This window comes from Megascapheus bottae, chromosome 9 (assembly GCF_031878675.1).
Source record: "Megascapheus bottae isolate mThoBot1 chromosome 9, mThoBot2.hap1, whole genome shotgun sequence".
Taxonomy (NCBI): Eukaryota; Metazoa; Chordata; class Mammalia; order Rodentia; family Geomyidae; genus Megascapheus; species Megascapheus bottae.
In genome coordinates this window covers 12,316,255-12,339,181 of record NC_143517.1, presented here as the reverse complement: position 1 = coordinate 12,339,181, position 22,927 = coordinate 12,316,255, and the positions used below count along the sequence as shown (strand labels likewise).

Below are 22,927 nucleotides of genomic sequence, written 5' to 3'. Positions count from 1 at the left end.
TACAAACTCTGATTTCAACCAGTGTAATGCATGTTTTGCCTGGCCTAAAAACCAACAGGACTGTTCTAAGACATTGAGCATGAAGGAAGATACATTTTTGCCTGGTTTATATTTTTCCTGAGTGAGTGAGAAGATTACCATGATCTGTTTGCTTTTAACATGACAGAACTATGTGTCTTGTCATACAATGGCAATTGAGATAAGAAATGCACCATATTATGAAATATTTGAAATTCATTGGGCAATAGAAAGCAAATGTTGCTTTTCAGAAATTCTAATGTAAAAATTTGAAGACAAAGAGAATCACGCTTCTTAGTCTTGACCTCAGTCCATTTAGCTGAGTCAAAACACTGTGGAAAAACAGTCAACCACTGGCAGATAAAAATGTCTCCAGCACTTCTAAAGTGTTCAGGCATTGTGCTTTTAGTGTATTAACAATGGAGAAGCCATTTACCTTGAGGTTTTGTGTCTAACTCTTTCTTGGAAATATCTCTTAATTCAGTGGAAAGCTCTTTCTTTTCTTTTTAAAATTTATTTTCTTATTTCATGGTCAGGGTCTATGTTCTTAATAAATGCTTAATGTTTCTGCTAAACTAAACCTTTCTGTTGTCTTCTTTTTCTACCACAAAGCCAAATTAACCCAAGGACAGGTAGAATAATGATTTGAGATCGCTCAGCAATGTTTATCTTGGTATAGAAGGCAACTCAGTAATGATGAATTTTAGCTTTGATAATCACATTGTGTTATGTTTTCTTTCTACTTCTCTCTTTGGGTCTATCTCTGTCTCTGCCTGTCTGTCCATCAGTCTTGTCTTTCTCTTTTCCTCTCTCCATCTCCTCTCTTCCTATTTCTCCCCCCCCCAGTCTCTCTTCTTCTTCCTCCTCCTCCTATTCCTCCTCCTCCACCACCACCACCACTTCCTCCTCCTCCTCCTCCTCCTCCTCCTCCTCCTCCTCCTCTTTCTCATTCTCCTCCTCCTTTTATTTGTGGGTCATGGAGCTCGAACTCTGTGCCTGGGTGTTGTCCTGAGCTCTTCAGTTCAAGGCTACAACTCTATTCCTGGAGCTACAACGCCACTTTCAATTTTCTAGTGGTTAATTGGAGATAAGAATCTCATGTTCTTTAATACATTAACTGGCTTTGAACCATGATCCTCAGATTTCAGCCTCCTGAGAAGCTAGGATTACAGGTGTGAGCTATCATGCCCGGCTCATTCTCTTTTCTTCTCCCTTTCTCTTTTTCCCTCTCCCTCCTCCCCAATCCCTTGTTTCTTCTTTCTCTTTCTCCTTTCTCCTTCGGAATTTGGAGCTTTTTCCAGTTCATGTCATTAAGAAACTATGGCTGTGGTTCTAATGATTAAATTCCAGGAAGAACAAAATGTAAAATGGACAATTATGTCCCAGTCCATTCTATATTGAAGTATGACTGGACTGAGAGCTCTGTTCTCAAGCAGAGACTTATGTCCAAAACTTTACTGAGCAATCTTCACTCAAGAGATCTATCATCTTTTTGTCACACTAATGAATTGCTATTGCCTACTTCAGCTATGTGGACACTTCTAAGAGTCCAGTACCATGTTCTTCAATCTCAGGCATTCATCCAGAGGCATAGACGCCTGGACCATACAGAGTAGATTCAGCTAGACACTCAGTAAAATCAGGATCTACTTATTCATTTCCTAGGGCTTAAGCTCATCTCATCAGGTAACATTCCACAGCACTAGTTTCATTTCCTAAAGTTAACAATGGATTTGATTTTGCAGAATATCAAAGAATCATTTGATTCTAGCAAGAAAATTAGGATTTGTGTGTGTGTGTGTGTGTGTGTGTGTGTGTGTGTGTGTACAGTTCTTTGTAAATCTAAGCAGCCTCCACCGCCAGAAATTTCAAGCATCAAGAAAAGTTTAATAGGAAATCTGATCTGGTTCCAAAGAATAGGCCTTCTGTTGACTTTGTGATCCTGGTGAAATCTGTCTTCTCACATGTAAAATGGAAACTGTGCCTACATCATGAGTATGGGACTAAGAGGAATTTGACGAACTATAACACATAAAATATATAAAGTCATGTTAGCTTGATATACATATGGTTAATTTTAACTCTTATTATTCTTCTGTGTTTACTTGTTTAAAAAAAAATAAAGCCGGGGCTGGGAGTTTGGCCTAGTGGTAAAGTGCTTGCCTAGCATGCACGAATACCCGGGTTCGATTCCTTGGTACCACATACATAGAAAAATGCCAGAAGTGGTGCTCAATTGGTAGAGCTCTAGCCTTGAGAAAGTCCAAGGACAGTGCTGAGGCCCTGAGCCCAAGCCCAGGACTGGCAATAAATAAATAAATAAATAAAGCCCAGGAATACCAAGTTTATTGAATTCATCATTCCTATAGTCTTATCATAAAACATAAAAATGGACAAATACATGCTGACACATTAATCAGTGTGAAAATAAATAAAAATTAATCTGACAGTATTAAAATCTGAGAGTATTAAAATTTATATTCACATTGTATGAATATCTTTATTAATCAGAATTGATGTTATAACAAATTTAAAAAATCAACATTTCAAAATGGATGAAGATTAATATTTTAGGAAATTAGAATACACAAAGAATATTTTTTCACACAGAAGCTAATCTTATTATCTTGCATTATATATTTAGTAATTTTTTTTGCCAATCTTGGGCCTTGAACTCAGGGCCTGGGCACTGTCTTTAGGCTTTCTCAAGGCTAGAGCTCTACCACTTGAGCCACAGCACCATTTCTGGCTTTTTTCTATGTATGTGATACTAAGGAATCAAACTTGGGTCCTTATGCATGTTAGGCAAGCACTCTATCACTAGGCTAAACTCCCAGCCCCTTGTAACTTTAAGAAGCAAGCACACAAATTTCTATGTGCTTAATAGTTATTTACGTAGCTTTCAGTACAATGTATTTGTAATTGTTTTCAACTGTGTAGAGCAATATGAAGTTTCTACTATAATGCCTTAAATAATGTCCTTGATATGGAGTCTTGAGGAATGTTTGTGAGAAAGAAATATATTCTTCTGTCCAGAAAAACAAATCTTCCCTAGATGGAAACATGATTTTGCTCACTGGGAACAAGAAATATTTACTGAAGCTGGTAAATATCTCATTTTGAAAACCTGCAAGCTTATATATTTCTCATGTAAAGCAGCAAATCTGCTTCCTTCATTGTAAACAAATAACAAAAATCACCCTCTACTTTGCTGATACAATTTCCACAATTTAATTAATTGGGAACAGAAAGAAACCAATCCAAGCAAGGTGCTGGTGGCTCACATGTATAATCCTAGTTACTCAGGAGGCTGAAATCTGAGGATTGTGGGTCTAAGCAACCTGAGCAGGGAAATTCATGAGTTTCTTGTCTTCAATTGGCCACCAAAAAGTTGGAAATAGAATTGTGGCTCAAGTACTAGAATGGTGGCCTTGAAGAAACAAAGCTCAGAGACAGTGCCTAGGTCCTGAGTCAAGCCCCATGAGGAACACACACACATACAGAGAGAGTTGTCGGGGGGGAGGGAGAGTTGGAGAGAGAAGAAAAAGAGGAAGAAGAAATAAGGAAAGAACAGAAAGAAAGAAAGGAGAGAGAGGGAGGGAAGGAGGGAGGAAGGAGGGAAGGAAGAAAGGAAGGAAGGAAGGAAGGAAGGAAGGAAGGAAGGAAGGAAGGAAGGAAGGAAGGAAGGAAAGAGAGAAGAAAAGCAACCAAACCAAGGGATAGCAATGTTTTATTATTTTCTACCTAAGCTGTATTTAGAATGAACCAAACATTTAGCTCAGAACTCTTAAGCAAGAGCCTCTGTGTACTATAACTCATTTCAACACATACTGCATTTCTAATAAAATGAAATAACCATCACTATCTGCAACCAAGGAGCTTACTCAGCTTCCCTGATTCCATATTAGATGATGATTTGGGACTAGATGACATGTTTAGCCATGAGTTTTTGTGATTATCATTCTGGATTACAATCACCAGAAGGGATGATGTGACTCAAAAGGTAGGGTGGTAGCCTTGAGCTGAAGAGATCAACTCCAAGAGTTCAAGTTCCAGGACTAACAACAACAAAAAATATTCTAACCATCAGATTAAAGAAACATATTTTTATTTTTGTAACCAGTCCTGGGCCTTGAACTCAGGGCCTGAGCACTGTCCTTGGTCTTTCTCAAGGTTAGAGTTCTACCACTTGAGCCTCAGCACCACTTCTGGCATTTTTCTATGTATATGGTACCAAGGAATCCAACCCAGGTCTTTGTACATGCTAGGCAAGCACTCTACCACTAGGCCAAACTCCTGACCCTGCATTTTTATCTTTTAAGAGTAAGTGGTTACTCGAAAAAGATAAGAGGCAGTCAAAGGAATGGGGTAGACAAACGAAGAGAAGAAGGAGAGAATGCAGCCCAAAATTCAATATATATCCTACAAAATTAATAAGAGTAAGCAAGGTATAGGAGTGTGGCCTAGTAATAGAATGTTTGCCTGGCATGCATGAAGCACTGGATTTGATTCCTCGGTACCACATACAGAGAAAAAGCCAGCAGTGGTGCAGTGGCTCCAGTGGTAGAGTGAGAATATTAGAAGGCTTCCATCTTTGCTAGTAAGCATGGAACCTGCATCCTTCATAGGAAGCCTACCTATTTCAGTAAGATCTAGAGAAATCTAAGGGGCTTGATGTATTTTCCGAACTGGTCAATTGTCCTTATAGTCATTAAATACTTGGTGTCTCTAGCTTCACTCAAGTGTAATCTGCTACGTGCATTTTGTTGTGAGGTTGGTGTTTTGAGATGGTCAGAAGCAACAATAAGTTTTGTATTTCTAACATGAACGTATTTCTGGAAAGTTTCTATCTGCTACCAATCATAACTTAAATAGCAACACAGCAAATGACTGCAGGGGCTGTCAGCACCTGCTCTGAACAGAATAACTTTCATTTGCCTTAGACCTGAATAAAGAGCTGCCAATCAGTCTCCGAGCATCCCTGATTATTACCCTCCCTGTGACACTGGGTGGTACACACCTCAGTGACTCCACTGCAAGGGGATTAGAATGCCATGTTCTGAAGTAGGTAGAGAAATGCATGAAGCTGCTGACAGCAGATGATTTGTTCCATCTTCCAGATGTGTTTGAAAGAATGGCTTGAGTTCTTGCTTTTTTTAAATGGCATTTCATAGGTCTATTATTTGAATCAAATAAGAACATGCTAATGGGTCTTCTTTGAGATTATCACATCAGCCAGAATAGCGATGTTTTTTTCCCCCGACTTTTTTTCCCCAGTGTAGCTATATCTTTCCCACTTGGAATGGGTTTGGGAAAGAGCAATGTCATGGGTGGTTGAAAGATACTATTCAGCTCTCTTGAAATTGGATAGGAAAGGGGGGGAAACAAGATGAGGGTGGGGGGGGAGGGAAATGGGGACCAAGACATGAGAAAGGGTATCAATGTATGTGAAGTAATGCACCTTCCATCTGGTGAATGTAATGTAACCCTTCTATTAATTACAATAAAAATTATATAAAAAAACAAGGTAGAATTTTGAGCAGATGAGTTGAGAAAGGACATCCAAGACAACAGCAAATATTCAAGGAGAAGGTGTTTTGTAAACACTTTCAGATAAAAAGGGGCAAAGTGATTAGACTAATGGTTGAATGAATGAATGTTCAAATGGCATGAGAATGGATCTTGAAAAGCAAACAGTATTTTACTTGGAATAAGTAGAACTGAATTTTAATTTGCAATCCACTAGCTTGGTGATAAGTCATGTAACCATTCTGTGCTTTAGTAGTTTTATGATATCGCTATCCATTTTTAACATTTTTATGTTAATTCTCAAAAGCCGAATCATTTTTTCTAATTCATAAAGCTTTATCTTCACATTGCCACTTTTGAATTTTTTTATTTTGTTGTGGGAGTGATGTATAGAGGGATTACAGTTACATTCATCAGATAGTGGGTACATTACTTCTTGAACATTGTTACCCCTTCCCAGGTTTTTTCCCACTTTCCCTCCTCCCACCCTTCCCACTCATGTTGTTTTTCCCTTCCCTTTCTTATTTCAATTAAAAAAATAAAATATATATACTATACCAGATACTAAAGTCAGATACAGTGACAACATGAGATAAACGATAAGGGGAAAAAAGAGTAAAGAAATAACTTCACATAGTACATTGAGAACAAGAATCACAAAGATAACTCTCTTGTTTCCCTATCCTGGAGTTCATTTTACTTAGCCTCATCCTAGATGGCCATATGTACATAGCTGTTGTGAATAGTTGTTTTTGGATGAACTTTATACAACTCCAGACAGCATGTCAGTCTAGTCAGGCACATGAGAGGACAGTCCTCTGTACTCTTGCCACACCAAGCATGGACAGCAGCAGAGTCCCTGGTTAGAAATGCAAGTTGTTAAGCATTCAAATCTCTGACCTACTGCATCAGAGCCTGCATTGTATCCATAGTCCCAGTGGTTTGTATATACCTTAAAAGTCCCAACCTTCTGCATGAAAAGGGGAGAGACAAGGGAGGGAGAATGATGGAATGGGCTAGTCAAGATACATTATACACATAAATGCATAAATTAAAACTTCATGTAACTATTTGAAAATAATATTATTTAAAAATATTGCTCTACCTACCAAAAAGTAAAATGGAAGAAAGACAGCCTCTTCAACAAGTGGTGTTGGCAGAACTGATTAAGCACCTGCAGAAAACTAAAGTTGGATCCTTCTTTGTCACCCTGAACCAGGATTAACTCCAAATGTATCAAATACCTCGAGGTAAAAGCAGATACACTGAAAACTTTACAAGAAGGAATAGGAGATACACTAGGTCTGCCTGGCACAGGTCAAAACTTTCTTAATAAGGACCAAGAAACACAATAAATCAGAGAAAGTCTGGAAAAGTGGGACTGCATTAAACTGCAGAGTTTCTGTATGGCAAAGGACATAGCTAGCAAATTACCTCGAAAGCCTACAGAGTGGGAAAAGATCTTCACTAACCATACAGTGGACAAAGGCCTCATATCTAAAATATATCAACAGCTCAAAAAATTGAATCACTCCAAAACTAATCTCCAAAGAAATAACCATCCCATTAAAAGATGGGTTAAGACTTAAACAGAGACTTCTCTGAAGAAGAAATAAGAATGGCCTATAGAAACATGAAGAAATACTTGACATCTCTGGCCATAAAAGAAATACAAATCAAAACAACTCTAAGATTCCACCTCACTCCAGTTAGAATGGCCATGATCAAGAAATGTAATGACAACAGATGCTGGAGGGGATGTGGCCAGGAGGGATCACTACTACACTGTTGGTAGGAGTACAAACTCATTCAACCACTATGGAAAGCAGTGTGGCAGTTCCTCAAAAGACTATGACCCAGCAATTCCACTACTTGGCATTTACCCAATCATCCAGAAACAAGGACATACTAAATCCACTAGCACAACAATGTTCATTGCAGCACTATTTACCATAGCAAAGATATGGAACCAACTCAGATGTCCCTCAGTTGATGAGTAGATCAACAAGATGTGGTTATTTATACATGATGGAACTCTATGCTGCTGTCAGAAAAAATGACATTGCCCCATTTGTAAGGAAATGGAAAGACAGAAAAAATCATATTAAGTGAAGTAAGCCAGATTCAAAGGAACATAGGCTCAATGGTTTCCCTTATTTGTCATAATCAGTAGAAAACTTGGGCTCTCCTAGCAGAGATTTACAATAGAGCAAAACCTAGATACATAAGGCCATATAGGATGACACTAAATGAAAGGACCTCCAGGATATAGAAACAAAAGCCATATAATGATTGTCCTTAATGTACTGTTATCTCTCAACTCTTTTGCTGTCCCTTGGTTATCTTATATTGTTACAGTATTTCACTTTGTTATCTGATATATTGTATATATGCTTATTTGGTATTTGAAATAGGGTAGGGAAGAGGTGAAAACAAGATGAGGGGTGGGGGTGGGGGGAGGGAAATGGGACCAAGACATGAGAAAGGGTATCAATGTTTGTGAAGTAATGAACCTTCTATCTGGTGAATATAATGTAACCCTTCTATTAATTACAATAAAAATATAAAAACATATTGCTCTAGAGCTAAGTCTGCCTGACTAAGCACGTCTAGGACAATTAGATGTCTCCTGCTGCTAGGCCTCCCCATGAGGAAATCAGCTTCCCTCCGCCCGAATCAGGGCTGGGAGGGTTTACCAGGTATGACTCTCTGAACCAAATCCCTTGTTCTATTAATCCGTCTCATCCTTATTTTAAAGAGCTAAAAGAGTTCATTAAAAATAGCCACTTTACTATTAGATCCAAACAGTACAAGAGAAAGGACTCAATATTTGTGTACCCAATGCTATGTACATGGTATTGGAAATATAAACATAACTACATAGACATAAAAACCAATGACTCTATAGACATGTTTTATTTCATAAATTAATATGTATCTATGATATACAAACCCTTAGCCTAATTTTGATTATGTTCTAAAAACTAAGTGCCAGTGATTATATAGAGAGATTCCCTTCTTGAATATTCGTTTGTTAAACATGTCACTTGAAATATGATGTAAAAATCAATGTTAATAAATTCTTTAATAAAAAAGTAACCACTTTATTTACCATAACAAAAATATGGAACCAATCCAGATGCCCCTCAGTAGATGATTGGATCAAGATATAGTATTTATACACAATGCAATTCTATGCTGCCATCAGAAAGATTGACATCGCCCCATTTGTATGGAAATGGAAAGACTTAGAAAAAATTATATTAAGTGAAGTAATCCAGACACAAAGGAACATAGGCTCAATGGTTTCCCTCATTTGTAACAATTAGGACACACCTAGGACTCTCCTAGTAGAGGATTACAATAGCTCAAAACCTAGGTACATGAGGTCATATAGGATGAGACTTAATGAAATGAACTCTAGGATATGGAAACAAGAGCTTTATCTTGTGTGATTGTTGCTCCAAATATACTATGTTATTTCTCTTCTCTTTTTTGCCCTTATGGTCAATCTCATATTGTTACTGTATCTGACTTTGTTACCTGGTATTGTTGCATATATGTTTTTTGTTTATTTGAAATAGGAAAGGGAAGGGGGAAAACAATGATTGGGAGGGTCTGGAGGATAGAAATGGGGACAAAAATATGAGGAGTATCAATGTGTGAGAAGTAATGCACCTACTACCTGACGAATGTAACTGTAACTCTCTATACATTATCCAGACAATTAAAAAATACCCGCTTTATTACTACCAACCTCTGAGGTATACTCAAAATGGGGATGAGAAGCATTTCAGAAACTCAAAGTTGGGGTTATCTGCCTGCCCCACTTTGTACTTTTCCCAGGCTCATGTTCAAACAGATATACTAAATAAAGATGGAGCAAAAAAAAATCTTTGCCTGAAGGAACTCATTCACATAAAAAAGCCATGTATTTGTCACTTCAGGCAGCTGTCTATTCACCTCAACAAGTTAAGGGGTGTACAGATAGAAAAGACAAAACCAAAAACAAAACAGGAGAGTCACCATTGTACCTTGTTGAATCAACAATGATTTAGCAGGCTCATAGGTTAGTGCCAGGAATTCATCTAGGCTGGGCCCCAGGATCATGAATCATGAGTCCACATGACGAGAGCTGATGGTGTTGACACAGATGAGGAACACAGAATCAGATGGGACTTCTCAGAAGTTAAGTTGTAGGGAGCAGATGAAGCAGGAGATTGTGATTAGGTGTGGAGACTGGATTACACTACTGATTCAGATTGCACCTGTGCCCAAAATGAGCTATCAGCAATGTCTTCAACCTGGAGCAAATGTGGGATGGGAGAGGAAGTGACAGGGACTCAGGCAATGTAGATGACAATGAGCTGCACCTATTTGCTGATGCAGAAGGCCCCGTTTTGTGTCAAGATGCCACCATGCTGCGCTATAGAAGATTCTTCAAAAACACTGGCTGGAGAGCAGAGCAGGTGTTATTGGCTAATGAACTTTTTCAATTTGGAAGAACTGTGATTAGAATGTCCTTGCTAATAATGAAGTCAACTGCAATTATATTCTTTTTGTGAAGTATTGTTGTGTCCCTTGCTTAACCTCTCTGAGGGTAAGCAATCACCTGACCTTGGGTTTGCTGTGAGAGTGGAATGCTGGAGGCAGGAAATTGCAGAGCACTAGAGGGAAAGAACGAACCCAGCATTGCTGTTCTTTTTCAACCAGCATTGCACATAAGAATCTCTCCTTTGTTCTGGATTTGAATTTTTGGCAAGGAAAGTGTATTATGATAAAAAGAAATAATTAACATCCTCCTCCCCCAAACAGACAGGCAGACAGTGAACACTTCTGGTGCCTCAAGGGAAATAAGTCAGACTTATACTAGCTACCTGTCTTCTTTACAGTAATTTATATAGAGAGTATGAGTGCATACACTTTGGCATGTGGCAGCCATCATGGGTGCAGAGCATAGAAATAAAAGCAAGGAAAAGTGAGGATTAGGAACAAAGTAGCTTCCATTCTGGTGGGAGAACTCTCTTACTCACCACCCAACCCCAGGCCAAGCCTGTCCCTTGGTCTGTGTAATTCCACTGGTATTTATTGGTGTTGATCCCATTCCTTTTTGATGCCTCCTCTAAACTGCTATTCCTGTACTCTCCAGTGTACCCTCCAGTCACAATAATACCTCTTCTCTACTTGACATGCGTCTGCCAGACTCCAGCAGCAACTGCAGGCTCCTCAGTTTTATCACAGGCCCCTCTCTCCTGTGCTCCATTCTGGACATTCCCTCTCAGTGTTAGGCTTTTCCTTATTCCAGGAATACACAGATCTGGAGTGTTCTCCCCTGACTCATGGTAAATTCTCAATCATCAGGTCTGGTTTACATGATTATACACTGAAGGGAGTTCTTCACCCTCCTCACATTCATGAGCCCCTCTCTTCCCACCCTATTATTTTTTCCTCCTCTTCTTTCTCCTACTCCTCCTCCTGGTCTTTGTCTTCATGTTTGTCCTCCTCCTCGTCCACCTTTTTATGGTATTAGAGATTGAACTTAGTGCCTTGTACTCACTAGACCTTTCTGCCACCCCTTAAGTTTTACATCTGCTTTTGAGATTGTACCTAGCTAAGGCCTAGTCCCATACTCTGATCCTCCAGCCTTTACCTCTTGGGCAGTTAAAATTATAGATGTATGGGCCAGGAGTTTGGCCTAGTGGTAGAGTGCTTGCCTAGCATGCATGAAGACCGGGGTTCAATTCCTCAGAACCACATATGTAGAAAAAAAAAGCTGGAAGTGGTGCTGTGGCTCTAGTCATAGAGCACTAGCCTTGAGAAAGACTATGTTTAGGCCCTGACTTCAAGCCCCAGGATTGGCAAAAAAATTATAGATATGAAACATCATATTTGACTTATTTCTTTTGTGGAATTATAATACTGCAATTTCACTTGTCCATTTTCTTTTGTATGAAATTTCCTTTGTTATATGTTGTATACACCTCAAGGGCAAGGATTTTGTGGTTTAATTTGCCATTATGTATTCTATAACTCACACATTCTTAAATATATAATAAGATACTTGGCGTATATTTTCTGAAGAAAGAATGAAAAGGCAAAAGGATTAAGAAAAAAAAGGAAATCAAAGAAGGAAGGAAGGAATTATATGACAGTAAATATACTCAGGAATACTCTTAATTGTGGACTGATAAAATGAAAAATGTCCACTCTCAGTAATGAACAAACAAAACCCTAATATTGCTACAGTGCTTAGGATTTGAGATCATCCATAACTAATGCTCTAATCTTGTTACTTTTTGGATTTACATTAACAATGAACATTATACCATTTAATCATTTGAAAATTTTATTTATTTGTGAAATAGATCTTTGTTGAGTATCTATTAAGTACAAAAATATAGTCCAGATAAAGGACCATTAAGAGAACAAGATCTGCCAATCAGAGTTCTGCAATGAGTTTAAATTAGTAATTATGTGTCTAAGCAGCAAAGTGAGACATAAATTTACTTTCTCTAAAGGAGATAAAAATGAATGAATGAATGAATGTACTTTATTATTGTGCTATGAGAATTAAATAATGTGCAAATATTGGCTGTTGAGGATTGAGCTGTAAACACGTCTGCCCAAGCCCCTGTATGTCCCAGGGTCTATGGTCTATGAAGAAAACAGACTTTAAACATGTTACTGAACAAAACACCTGTCTCAGGTTCACCCCATGTTATAAATCATTACAGTGAACCCTGCAAATGCATAATGGGGACCTATCCCAGACTAAAGGAAGAGGTGGTCAGAAGTCTCATGTAAATCTTGAAAGATGAAAGAAATGTTAGTTAGGCAAAACAGGAGGAAAGAAAATGGGAGAAAATTTCCTGAAGTTGGAAGGGTCTGGGCCAATTCTAGGGACTAACAGTTTCACAAATGCAGGTTGAAAAAAATTCCTGAGATCAAAATATGTCTTTTAGATAGAATAAAATACAGAATTGAAGGAAAGCTCCAGAGGGGTTGGAGAATGAGAAGCAAGTGGATAAATTGATGGAGCAGTGTGCAAGGTTCAATATGCAGGGCAGAATAAGGCATGATAAATGTGTCACACTGTATCCTAGAAGCAAAGTCACTGGTAATGAATGATAAAAATATAAACTTTGGAACTGGGAGTATGGCCTAGCAGGCATGAAGCCCTGGGTTCAATTCCTCAGTACTACATACACGGAAAAAGTTGGAAGTAGCACTGTGGTTCAAGTGACAAAGCGTTAGCCTTGAGCAAAAAATATCCAAGGACAGTGCCCAGGCCCTAAGTTCAAGCCTCAGAGCTGGCATATATATATATATATGAGCATATATATAATTTATTAAATGACTCACTCTGCCTTTTGTTAAGAGAATGACTTGAAGAAAGGAAGAATATAGAAAAACAGAAAAACTCTGACTGAACTCTAGGCAAGAAATCCTGGTATCCTGGAATTGTTACTAAGCATTTAGGTAGAGAGAAGACAAACACAATAATATTTAGTGGATAAATCAACAAGACTTGATAATAACTGGAAATAAGGTGGGAAGGAAATAAGTTTCTGGAAGAGTCAGAATTTTCATGGTTAGTTGTCTGAAGAGCATTCTGGAAGAGGGGCCGATTTGGGGGAGGAGGGGAATGTAACTTGGTTTTAGATATGGATAGTGTGATTCCAGGTAAAGTAATCATGTAGACAATTGGACATGTGACTCTAAGGCAAAGAATATCCTGTAATGGGAACATTAGTTAGGCATCCAAAGGCATAAACAAAGGAAGATAAAGTGAGGATGGAGAAGAATTCCCAGGGAGAGCTTGAAAAATGAAGAAATAAAGGAGTGTTTATGTTTGTGATGCAAGAAAATCCATTACTGAAGACAAGACACCAAAGAGTATTCAAGAAAATATTGAGAGACAAGGCCCAGAATAGTAAATACAGGTAATAAAGAAGACAACAAAAGTATCTCCATGGCCTCAAAAGCATGAAGCTGAGTTCAGGATGTAGTAACTCGAACATGCAGTTCAGGATGTAGTACTTGAACATGTCTCCCTTGAGTCCCACTTGAAGAGCACAGAGCAAAATGAGGGGCCGAGCAGGAGCTGATAACTACCTCATGGACCCCAAGTGTTACATTCTATGTGGGGTTACAAAGGGTTTCCATTGGAATGCTCATTGTTTATGTGGCCTTGATATAAAAACACAGAGCAGTTTGACATCTTACACCCAAATGATATCTACCACAAAGTCTGCAAAATCTAGCAAAAATGAAAAAGGAACTTGAATATTGAATTCAAGCATCACACTGGTTTTATTTTGTAGGGCCAGGGTGGGGTTGATGATGCTGAGAATTGAACTCAGGCCATAAGGTTGCTAGGCAAGTGCTTTAGCACTTGAGTTACACATTGGTACATTTGAAAAAGAAGTTTTTTTGTCATAGGGTTTTGTTACCTTTGTCTAGACTAGTGTTAAATGCTCCTATTTTTCTCTCTCAACTCTCTGGGATTACAGATGTATGCTACCACATCTGCTTGCTATTACTTACAAGTGTGACATTGCATAGATATATTTAACATATATTACATCACACATTTGCTTTTATCTATGCAATCATGAAAAATTCTGAGAGAGGTTCTTTGCAAGCTGGCTGTTGGAGACACACAGCTTACTTGGGCGGCTGCAAAGTGTCTGTTTACCAATTGCAATGAGTCACAAGAGATAATGCTACATCTTTCTCACCTAGGCTTTCTCTCTCATTTCAAGTAATCACAACTGAGCATGGCACTTAGAAAATAGGAATTTCTTTTCTCAGGGCATGCATCATTAGCAATTACATTTTGTGTTAGAAACTCTACTCAAGTAGTTCAACCACATCTGTTCATTTTCCCTTAATTCAACCCTTTTTTCTTTGCTCTGCCAATAGCCCACAAATCTTTACCTCATATTTTTTCATGTTATTCTTTAAAAGAGAGAATATGCCATCGTACACAAGTTTTAACTAGCCTCATTCATTTTCTTATTGAGTTCATTGTATAGATTTTCTCTCTTCATTGTTCCATAATTATGTGTGCTTACAAGGAGATAGTCCTCTTCCCTTCTGTCACAGAAAGACAAACTGTAAAAGCTGAATGCCCATGGCAGCCAGAAGCACAAGGAAGTGTTAGGTTGTGTGGCTATATTTTGGGTTCTTTAAAAACTGCAAACAAAGTTCTAATCATATGTGCAGCACACCATAGTGCACAATTAACTGACATAAAACATCAGGCATATATGTTTTGACTCAAGGGTAGGGCAGTAGCCTTGAGCTGAAGAACTCAGGGACAGCACCCAGGCCGAGTTCAAGCCCCATGACCCACAAAAAAGAATTCTTTCTTAAGCAATGACAGGATATTAGCTACCAGAGTAACAGTGATGTCTCAGAACTTAAAAGTTCAGTCTTATTTCAGCTGGCCACAGACAGTGGACAACTTAGAAGACAGTTGAGATTGTGCCCCACTCATTAGAATATGATACATTTTGTAAATACTATTGTGTGAAGCAGGCCACTAAGTTCAGTGAGCCCCTGGAGCACAGATAAACATGTATTTTCTGTGTAAAAAAAGAATTTTTTTATTGTAATTAGTAAAAGGGTTACATGATATTTGCCAGATAGAAGGTGCATTAATTCACATACATTGATACCCTTTCACATGTCTTGGTACCCATTTCCCTCCCCCACCCACACCCCCCACCCGTCTTGGTTTTCCCCCCTTCCCTATCAAATTTCAAAGATCCAAATACAAATAAATTCAATATATCAGATAACAAAGTGAGATACTATACCAATATGAGATAACCAAGGGACAGCAAAGGAGATGAGAGACAACATAGTACATTAAGGACAACAATCATTCATTATATGGCTTTTGTTTCAATATCCTGGAGGTCCTTTCAATTAGCTTCACATTATATGTCCTTATGTATCAAGATTTTGCTCTATTGCAGATCTCTGCTAGTAGAGCCCAAGGTTTCTACTGATTATGACAAATGAGGGAAACCATTGAGCCTAAGTTCCTTTGAGTCTGGCTTACTTCACTTAATATGATTTTTTCTAAGTCTTTCCATTTCCTAACAAATGGGGCGATGTCATTCTTTCTGACAGCAGCATAGAATTCCATTGTGTACAAATACCACAACTTGTTGATCCACTCATCAACTGAGGGACATCTAGGTTGGTTCCATATCTTTGCTATGGTGAATAGTGCTGCAATGAACATTGTTGTGCTAGTGGGTTTAGTATGTCCTTGTTTCTGGGTAGTTGGGTAAATGCCAAGTAGTGGAATTGCTGGGTCATAGGGGAGTTCTATGTTTAGCCTTTTGAGGCACTGCCACATTGCTTTCCATAGTGGTTGAACGAGTTTGCACTCCCACCAACAGTGTAGTAGTGATCCCTCCTGGCCACATCCCCTCCAGCATCTGTTGTTATTCGTTTTCCTGATCCTGGCCATTCTAACTGGAGTGAGGTGGAATCTTAGAGTTGTTTTGATTTGCAAAAAAAAAAGAATTTTTTTTTTTGCCAGTCTTTGGCTTTGAACTCAGGATCTGAGTGCTTCCCTTGAGTTTTCTCAAGGCTAGGCTCTACCACCTGAGCCACACAGCATCACTTCCGGCTTTTTCTATGTATGTGGTACTGAGGAATCAAACCCAGGTCTTCATGCATGGTAGGCAAGCACTCTACCACTAGGACAAACTCCCAGCCCCAGTAAAAATTTTTATAGACAATCACTTTGAAAAACGGAGACTGTCTGAAGCAGAACAGTACATAGAAACCTGCTCAAGCAAGTAAGAGAATGAAGTAAAATATGTCCTTTCTTTCTGCAGGGCCTGGTAGAAAATACTTGCCATAGAACAATGGGAGTGTGTAGTTGGTTTTGGTTTTCTTTGTGTGTTTTTTTTAAAAAAAATATTGTAAAGGTGATATACAGAAGGGTTACATTTAAAAGATTTGGGTAATGAGTACATTTCTTTTTGAACTTTGTTACCTCCAACCCCTTCCCTCATTCTCTCCCAGTTTCTCTCCTCCTGACTTCTCTCCCCCAAGTTGTATAGTGCATTTCCAACACAGTATCTAGTGGGTTTCATTGCTGAATTAGCTCACCCTTTGTTCCTCCATATCTGTGCTTCCCTTTCCCTCCCCAAATCAGATAAATGTATATACAAGACAGAACATACAATTGTTGTTGTGGTGGTGGTTGTTTGGTAGTCCTGGGGCTTCAAGCACTGTCCTTGGGCTTTTTCTAAGCTAGTGCTCTACCACTTGAGCAACTATACCACTTTCAGGTTTTTTCTTTGTGTGTGGTACTGAGGAAGTGACCAAGGGCTTTGTCTATGCTAGGAAAACACGCTACCACTAGGCCATGCTCTCTGCTTGGACATGCAGTTTTGATCTAGATCTGGCTCTTATAATCTAAAAACTATTTGTATAATACTCAGGATTACTCCAGGATTGTTCCCTGCTCTTCTGGGTGATGATTTATTTCCAGCCTGAAAAATCACATGTCCCTTCTTGCTGATCATGGTGATGGGCCCAGAGAAGAAAGAAAACACGAAGCCTGAATTTTCAGAGTTCTTCCTATTATTTTTTACAACATAATCCTAATGATGCAAATCCTCTTTACTGGTGCTTGCTGGACAATTTTAGTAATTTTGGCTACATTCTCTCCAAGCACACTTAAGTAGCGAATTAGATAGGAGGAAATGAGATGTTTCATAAATGTGCTTTTATGAGCAGCCAATGCCCTGAGAGCTAAAAAATAGCTTCTAAGAAATAAAATAAGAAAGAGAAATGAGAATTTAAAATACCAGACTCTAGATCATTTAATATTGAAGCATAGAATGCCACACTCCTGAGTAACCATCACCATCATCACTGGATTGAAGAGAAGAATGATACCAAAAAAGTTCTAGTCAGGAAAAATTCTTATCCAAACTACTCATTTTTTAATGAGTAAGATTTAAACTCAGGAGGAAAACGATCAGAGTTTAGTAGAACCACATATTCACTAGAAAGAGTTTCAGGCATCTTAGATATTACCCTGAATGGATACTAAAAAGCACTGTTCAATAGAACCTCTTGGAACTCAGTGTCCATATGTGTTCAGAAGTCACATTGAACAAAGTGATTATTAAAGCCCACTTTACTCCACATAGACTTGAAGTCTGTGGAGAATTGTGGCAGCGGATAGAATGATAGGAAGTATATATCAAATTCTCTTCCAAGATCATCTGGACACTGCTAATATGGCCATGTAGCATGAACACACTGTCCCAGCTGCCTTCTGTCTCTTGACAAATGGAGGTGCTGGAGAAAGGAATTAAGAAAGTTAGGAAACTAGGAGGGAAAACCTTAAAAGATTTCCCAGTTCTGTTTTCAGGAGTTGAGAGGTGAAAGCTGTTATGAGGGTGATTTTCTGTTCCTCCATCAGTAAGGTGCCTGATGGTAGACATAGCTGGAGTGGTTCCTTCTTGCAGTTATCAACACCTTTCCTGTCCTTGCCTGAAATCTAAGAGAAGGGTTCAAGGCTGCTCTCACAAAGGGCAGCAGGAATGAGCAGGCCATGTCGGTTGCTTTGTTGGGGGAACTGCACATATATGCAAGTGCTACCTTCTCTCTCTTGATAGTCTCGGGTTTCTCACTCCCCCTCAAAAGGAATGAACTTTTTTATTTCTCTCCAGATCTCAGGGGAGCAAAAGATTCCTCCATGACATCTTTCTAGCTGATGCTAGTGATGCTTCCACAGAACACCAAGGCAGACTTTTCTCCTTAGCAATCTTTCAATCTGATCCAACTGGTATGGCTTTTCTCCTTGAACAGGATGTAAGATAATGTAAAGAGAACCCACAGAGGACAGAGGAAATGAGTGTTTTCCTTATATTTGATACCAGTGAATAAATGCATTAAGGACACATTTTGGAAAGACTTGCTGTGATTTGGCTCAGATTTAGCATGCACAGACAGGTTTCTACTGCATGTCTTCTGCATGTTGAGCATTGAGTTAGATTCCTATCAAGGGCTAATGTGAGAGATGAACGTTCCCTCTAGAGCTCACAATTTACTAGCGGAAACTGCTACCTCCTGTGAACCTCAGCATCCACACAGGGGTGGAATTTGAAGTCAGGAGGTTTCTAGTCATTCAAAAGAGATCTATTGCTTTTGACTGGTGATCCGGGGAGAAAGTGGCAACTTCCTATGTTATACTACTTGACTTTGGAAATTAATACATGTGATCATATGATGGCATTATTCAAGTGTTTTTAGAAATGCTTGGAGATAAACCTCATGATGTATCACCATTCCCGCTATAGAGGACATGGGAGAAGGGACACAGGCATAGGAAGAACAGTGAGAATAGTTCTTAGGCAGGACTTGAACAGAGATCCCAAAGTAGACATGATCAGGCTGGAATTTCAGAAACCCCATTTACCTGCTATGGGACCTCAGACCCAGTGATCAGTCAACTTCTCTGAGTCCAGTTTCCTCTTCAGTGAAATGAAGATAGAAATAGTATTTTTATCATGCAACTACAGTGAATATTGATGTCCAGACAAAGGACTCAGAACAGCGAGTTGTTTTATTCTGCTTGCTTGATTAAGACTAAGTTTGGACCAGAAATGGACAATCTCAGTCTCACCTGTTCCGGACAGTAAGGTAAGGTCAGTTCTTCATTGCAAAGACAAAAACCAACTTCTCAAAAATCATTAACATGCTTCCCAGAGAATATTGATTGATATCCTGAGAATTCAAAGATGTGATAGACCCATCCAACAGAAACCCTCTCCCTACAAGACATTAGAGTTCATAGCCAGATAGGTATATGGAAGCTTTTGTCCTAGGTACAGACAACCAGTACCTAAGAGAACACTTTGTTAGATACTTATCCTTCTCCACGGCCAAACTTTCTGAAATGGAGAAAATATTCCATTGCTTTGTGTCAACTATGACCCTTATCTTCCCATTTGAGCTTTCAAAGGCTTTTAGTCTCTGGCCCCCACTAATCCTGTAATTCTTATAAAATGCAGATTTAGTTGTAACATTTTCTTGACTGGTCTCACTGTCTCGTAAGAAAACAAAACTGGCATGGTATGGCTTAATATCAAGATTAAATTAAAATGAAAGCCTAACAATAATGAGCATTTCTCAAGGGCCTAGGAAAAGGAGATTCTCATGCACTGCTGGTGAAACTCAAGAGTTCACCACCTAATGGCGTCACTCAGTGCTATGCATTTAGGCATTATGTACTAAGATTTAAAATGCATACATCCTGTCTCCCAGAAAGTACAGAGTCCTGAGTCCACCCAGAGGAGCCTTCCTAGAAGAAGGCCTGTGGACATTTACTAAGCCTTGTTTGGAATAGAGAAAAAGCTTGAAATAAGCTAAAAGCTCACCAATTAAGAAATGACTACACTGGTATATCTTTATTCTGGTGTCATTAAAAACGCAAGCTATGCGCAGTTGTGCTGACATGGAAAGTTTAACAGTCCAGCCTGATGGACTGAATTATGTCCTCATCCCCAGCTAAACTCATATGTCCTTGAGAGTGGGGATATTTGGAGATGAAGTCTTTACAGAGGTCGATAGGGTAAAATGGAGTCAATAAAGTAGGCTACATTCCAATATGACTAAGGTACTTAAATCAGCACAAACACAAATAAGAACAACAAAATGGTGAGACAAAGGACAAAGGGCAATGTAACAGCGATACACACAAGATAATATGTTGGAAGTAAACTTTACAAGTTGGTAGAGGTAGGGAAAGGAAAGTGGGAGAAACACATGGGAGGGTGTAACAATGTCCAACAAGAAATGTACTCACTACCTTATGTATATAACTGTAACCCCTCTGACAATAAAATTAAATTAAAAAAAAAGAAAAGAAAAACCATGGGAAGACAGGATGGAAATATGGCTACCTACAAGCTGAAAAGAGATGCTTAGAGAAACCAAACCCTTGATCTTAGACTGGTAGCCTCCAGAACCATGAGGAAGTAAATACCTGTTGGTTAAGTCATTTAACATATGGTAGTTTATTACAGTAATCTTAGCCAACATATCTACACTTTTAGATGTTTTCTAGTGGTAAGCACAGATGCATGTGATAGATGGAAAAGAGAATGGAAGAGCCCACCTTAAGCTGATAACAACAGTCACCTAAGGGGGAAAAATGTGATTAGGTTTAGAGATAGTGGCTAAATGGGATTTTAGCCTTAAAAATGAGGTTTTAGGTTTGTTTGTTGTCAGTCCTGGGGCTTGAACTCAGGGCCTGAGCCCTGTCATTGGGCTTTCTCAAGGCTAGAGCTCTACCACTTGAGCTATAGCACCATTTCTGGCTTTTTCTATGTATATGGTACCAAGGAATTGAACCCAGTTCTTAATGCATGCTAGGCAAGCACCCTACCACTAGGCCAAACTCCAGACCCCTTTAGATTTTTTCTTTTAACAGAGTTCTCATACTATCTATATGCTAATTTTTTAATGCTCGATTTGGGATAGGGGAGTGGCTCAGAACACTTTTTAACATGCATAAGTCTCTGTCCCATGCTTAACACTGCAAATAATAGTAATACTAATCATAATAGTAATAGTAACAATAACAGCATTCCCCTTCTACTAACTTTCTTTAAAACACTAGCATTTGGATACAATTCTCTCTGATGCCTTACTGTGCATCCATGCCCCCATTTTTTTAAAATGTCACTATTGGGGCTCAAACTCAGGCACTTGAGGCCTAGGCACTCAAGGTCTTAGCTTTGAGCCACATCTCTACTTCTAGCATTTTAGTGATTAATTGGAGATAAGAACAGTAAGCACATGCTTTCCTGCCCAAGCTGCCTTTGAACCTTGACCCTTGGATTTCAGCCTCCTCAGTAGGTAGGAGTGTGCGAACAGCACCTGGACCCTTCTCCATCCTTGCAAACTTGTTGAGCACTTCACACCATCTCATCACTGTAAGGCCTCCTGTCTCTCTGCCTGTGCCTTGTTGAATATATTGACGCGCTTACTTACACCAGGTTGCTGCTAATTCTTCCTTCAGAGTCTAGCATGAATGCAAATAATTTTATAAATATGTTCCAAAGAAGCCTTACTTGACATGTTTTCCAGAGACACGCCTCTTTGTTCTTTCCAAGTCTTATTATTCATATTGATGTTCTGGTGCCTGATCAGTGCCAAATAAATGCTCTTTTGGTTCCAAAGGATTGAGTGGCAAGCACATTCTCTAGCAGATTGCCTTGCCAACAAGTGTATCTCTGAGGGCAGTTATTTCATCTGTGTGGTTTATGGCCAGGGCTATCATCAGGATGTGATTGAAATCCTTAGCCTTTAACAATTACCATGGGGACAACTATGTTTCTCTATGAGGGAATCTCATTTGCTGTCAATTCTAATGGAATCAGCTGATAATATGCTGCAATTAATTTTATTCAATTCTGTGCGCATGAAGTCTTTAACTACTCAATCCACCATAGATCTACATAAAGCATTCCAGACCTCCGTGTGTGAGGCTCTGATAGTTGGGGTCTTACCTCTTCATGGGCTTGGGTGAGCATTCTCTCTCCAGGTTGGAGGATGTGTGTTTCACGTGCATGGCATTGTAGGAGGTGTGAGTATAGTCATTTTCATCACTGTAGTCAGGACCGAGTAATGTCCGGGCCCAAGTTCCCATGTCATAAGGAGGGAGTGTTCCTCCAAATTCAGAGGGCAAAAATTCAGGGTGTATTAGTTGGTGAAGGCTGTTTAAATTATTTCCATGCAGGAAAATCTGGAGAGAAACAAAAAGAGAAAAATGAAGCAAGAAAAAAAAATCAACTCTGAAACACAACCAAGCATTTCATCGAATATACAATTAAGCAGTGACAAATTGCATGTGTTACTGGTGATCATGGTGCTTAAAGAGGCATTCATCCTGAGCCTGAAACTTAGTTGTTATAAAATGGTAATTTATTGCTTGGCAAAGGAGTTCAATTAATATTTGTTAAAATGAAGTATCTGAACAGATTGAATATTATTTCATCATAGCCCGAGGTTGTATATCTAGTCCTCCTTTAATCATACCTACTGAGGACAGGGGCAGTGGGGCAGATCATCTCAAACCCCATCTGGCCTCTCGTTGTTGCTCAGACTTTCTTCCAATTGAATGCTGCCCATCTTTCCCAGCCTAAACCAAGTTACAACTTCTTCCTCCAACGTTTGTCCCAGGTGCTTGTGCTGCTTCTCTTCCCCACCTCCCAGCCATCTCCTCCATTTCTTCTGACTTCTTGTTCCTTTCTCCCCAAGGTATTCATTTGTGTCTTCTCTATGGGAGAGAATATCTGGGGAAAGAAGTGGGGTTATCTTACATCTT

At 39.0% G+C, this 22,927-nt stretch overlaps 1 protein-coding gene across 1 annotated transcript in view; it reads right to left on the bottom strand.

Moving 5' to 3' along the window:
* The window catches only part of Clvs1 (clavesin 1), a 154,712-nt gene that overhangs the window by 6,655 nt on the left and 125,130 nt on the right, over positions 1-22,927 (bottom strand). Inside the window, exon 5 of the mRNA XM_090338871.1 lies at positions 22,110-22,345. Within this exon, the coding sequence (XP_090194997.1) occupies positions 22,110-22,345 (236 nt within the window). The remainder of the gene's footprint in view (positions 1-22,109; positions 22,346-22,927) is intronic.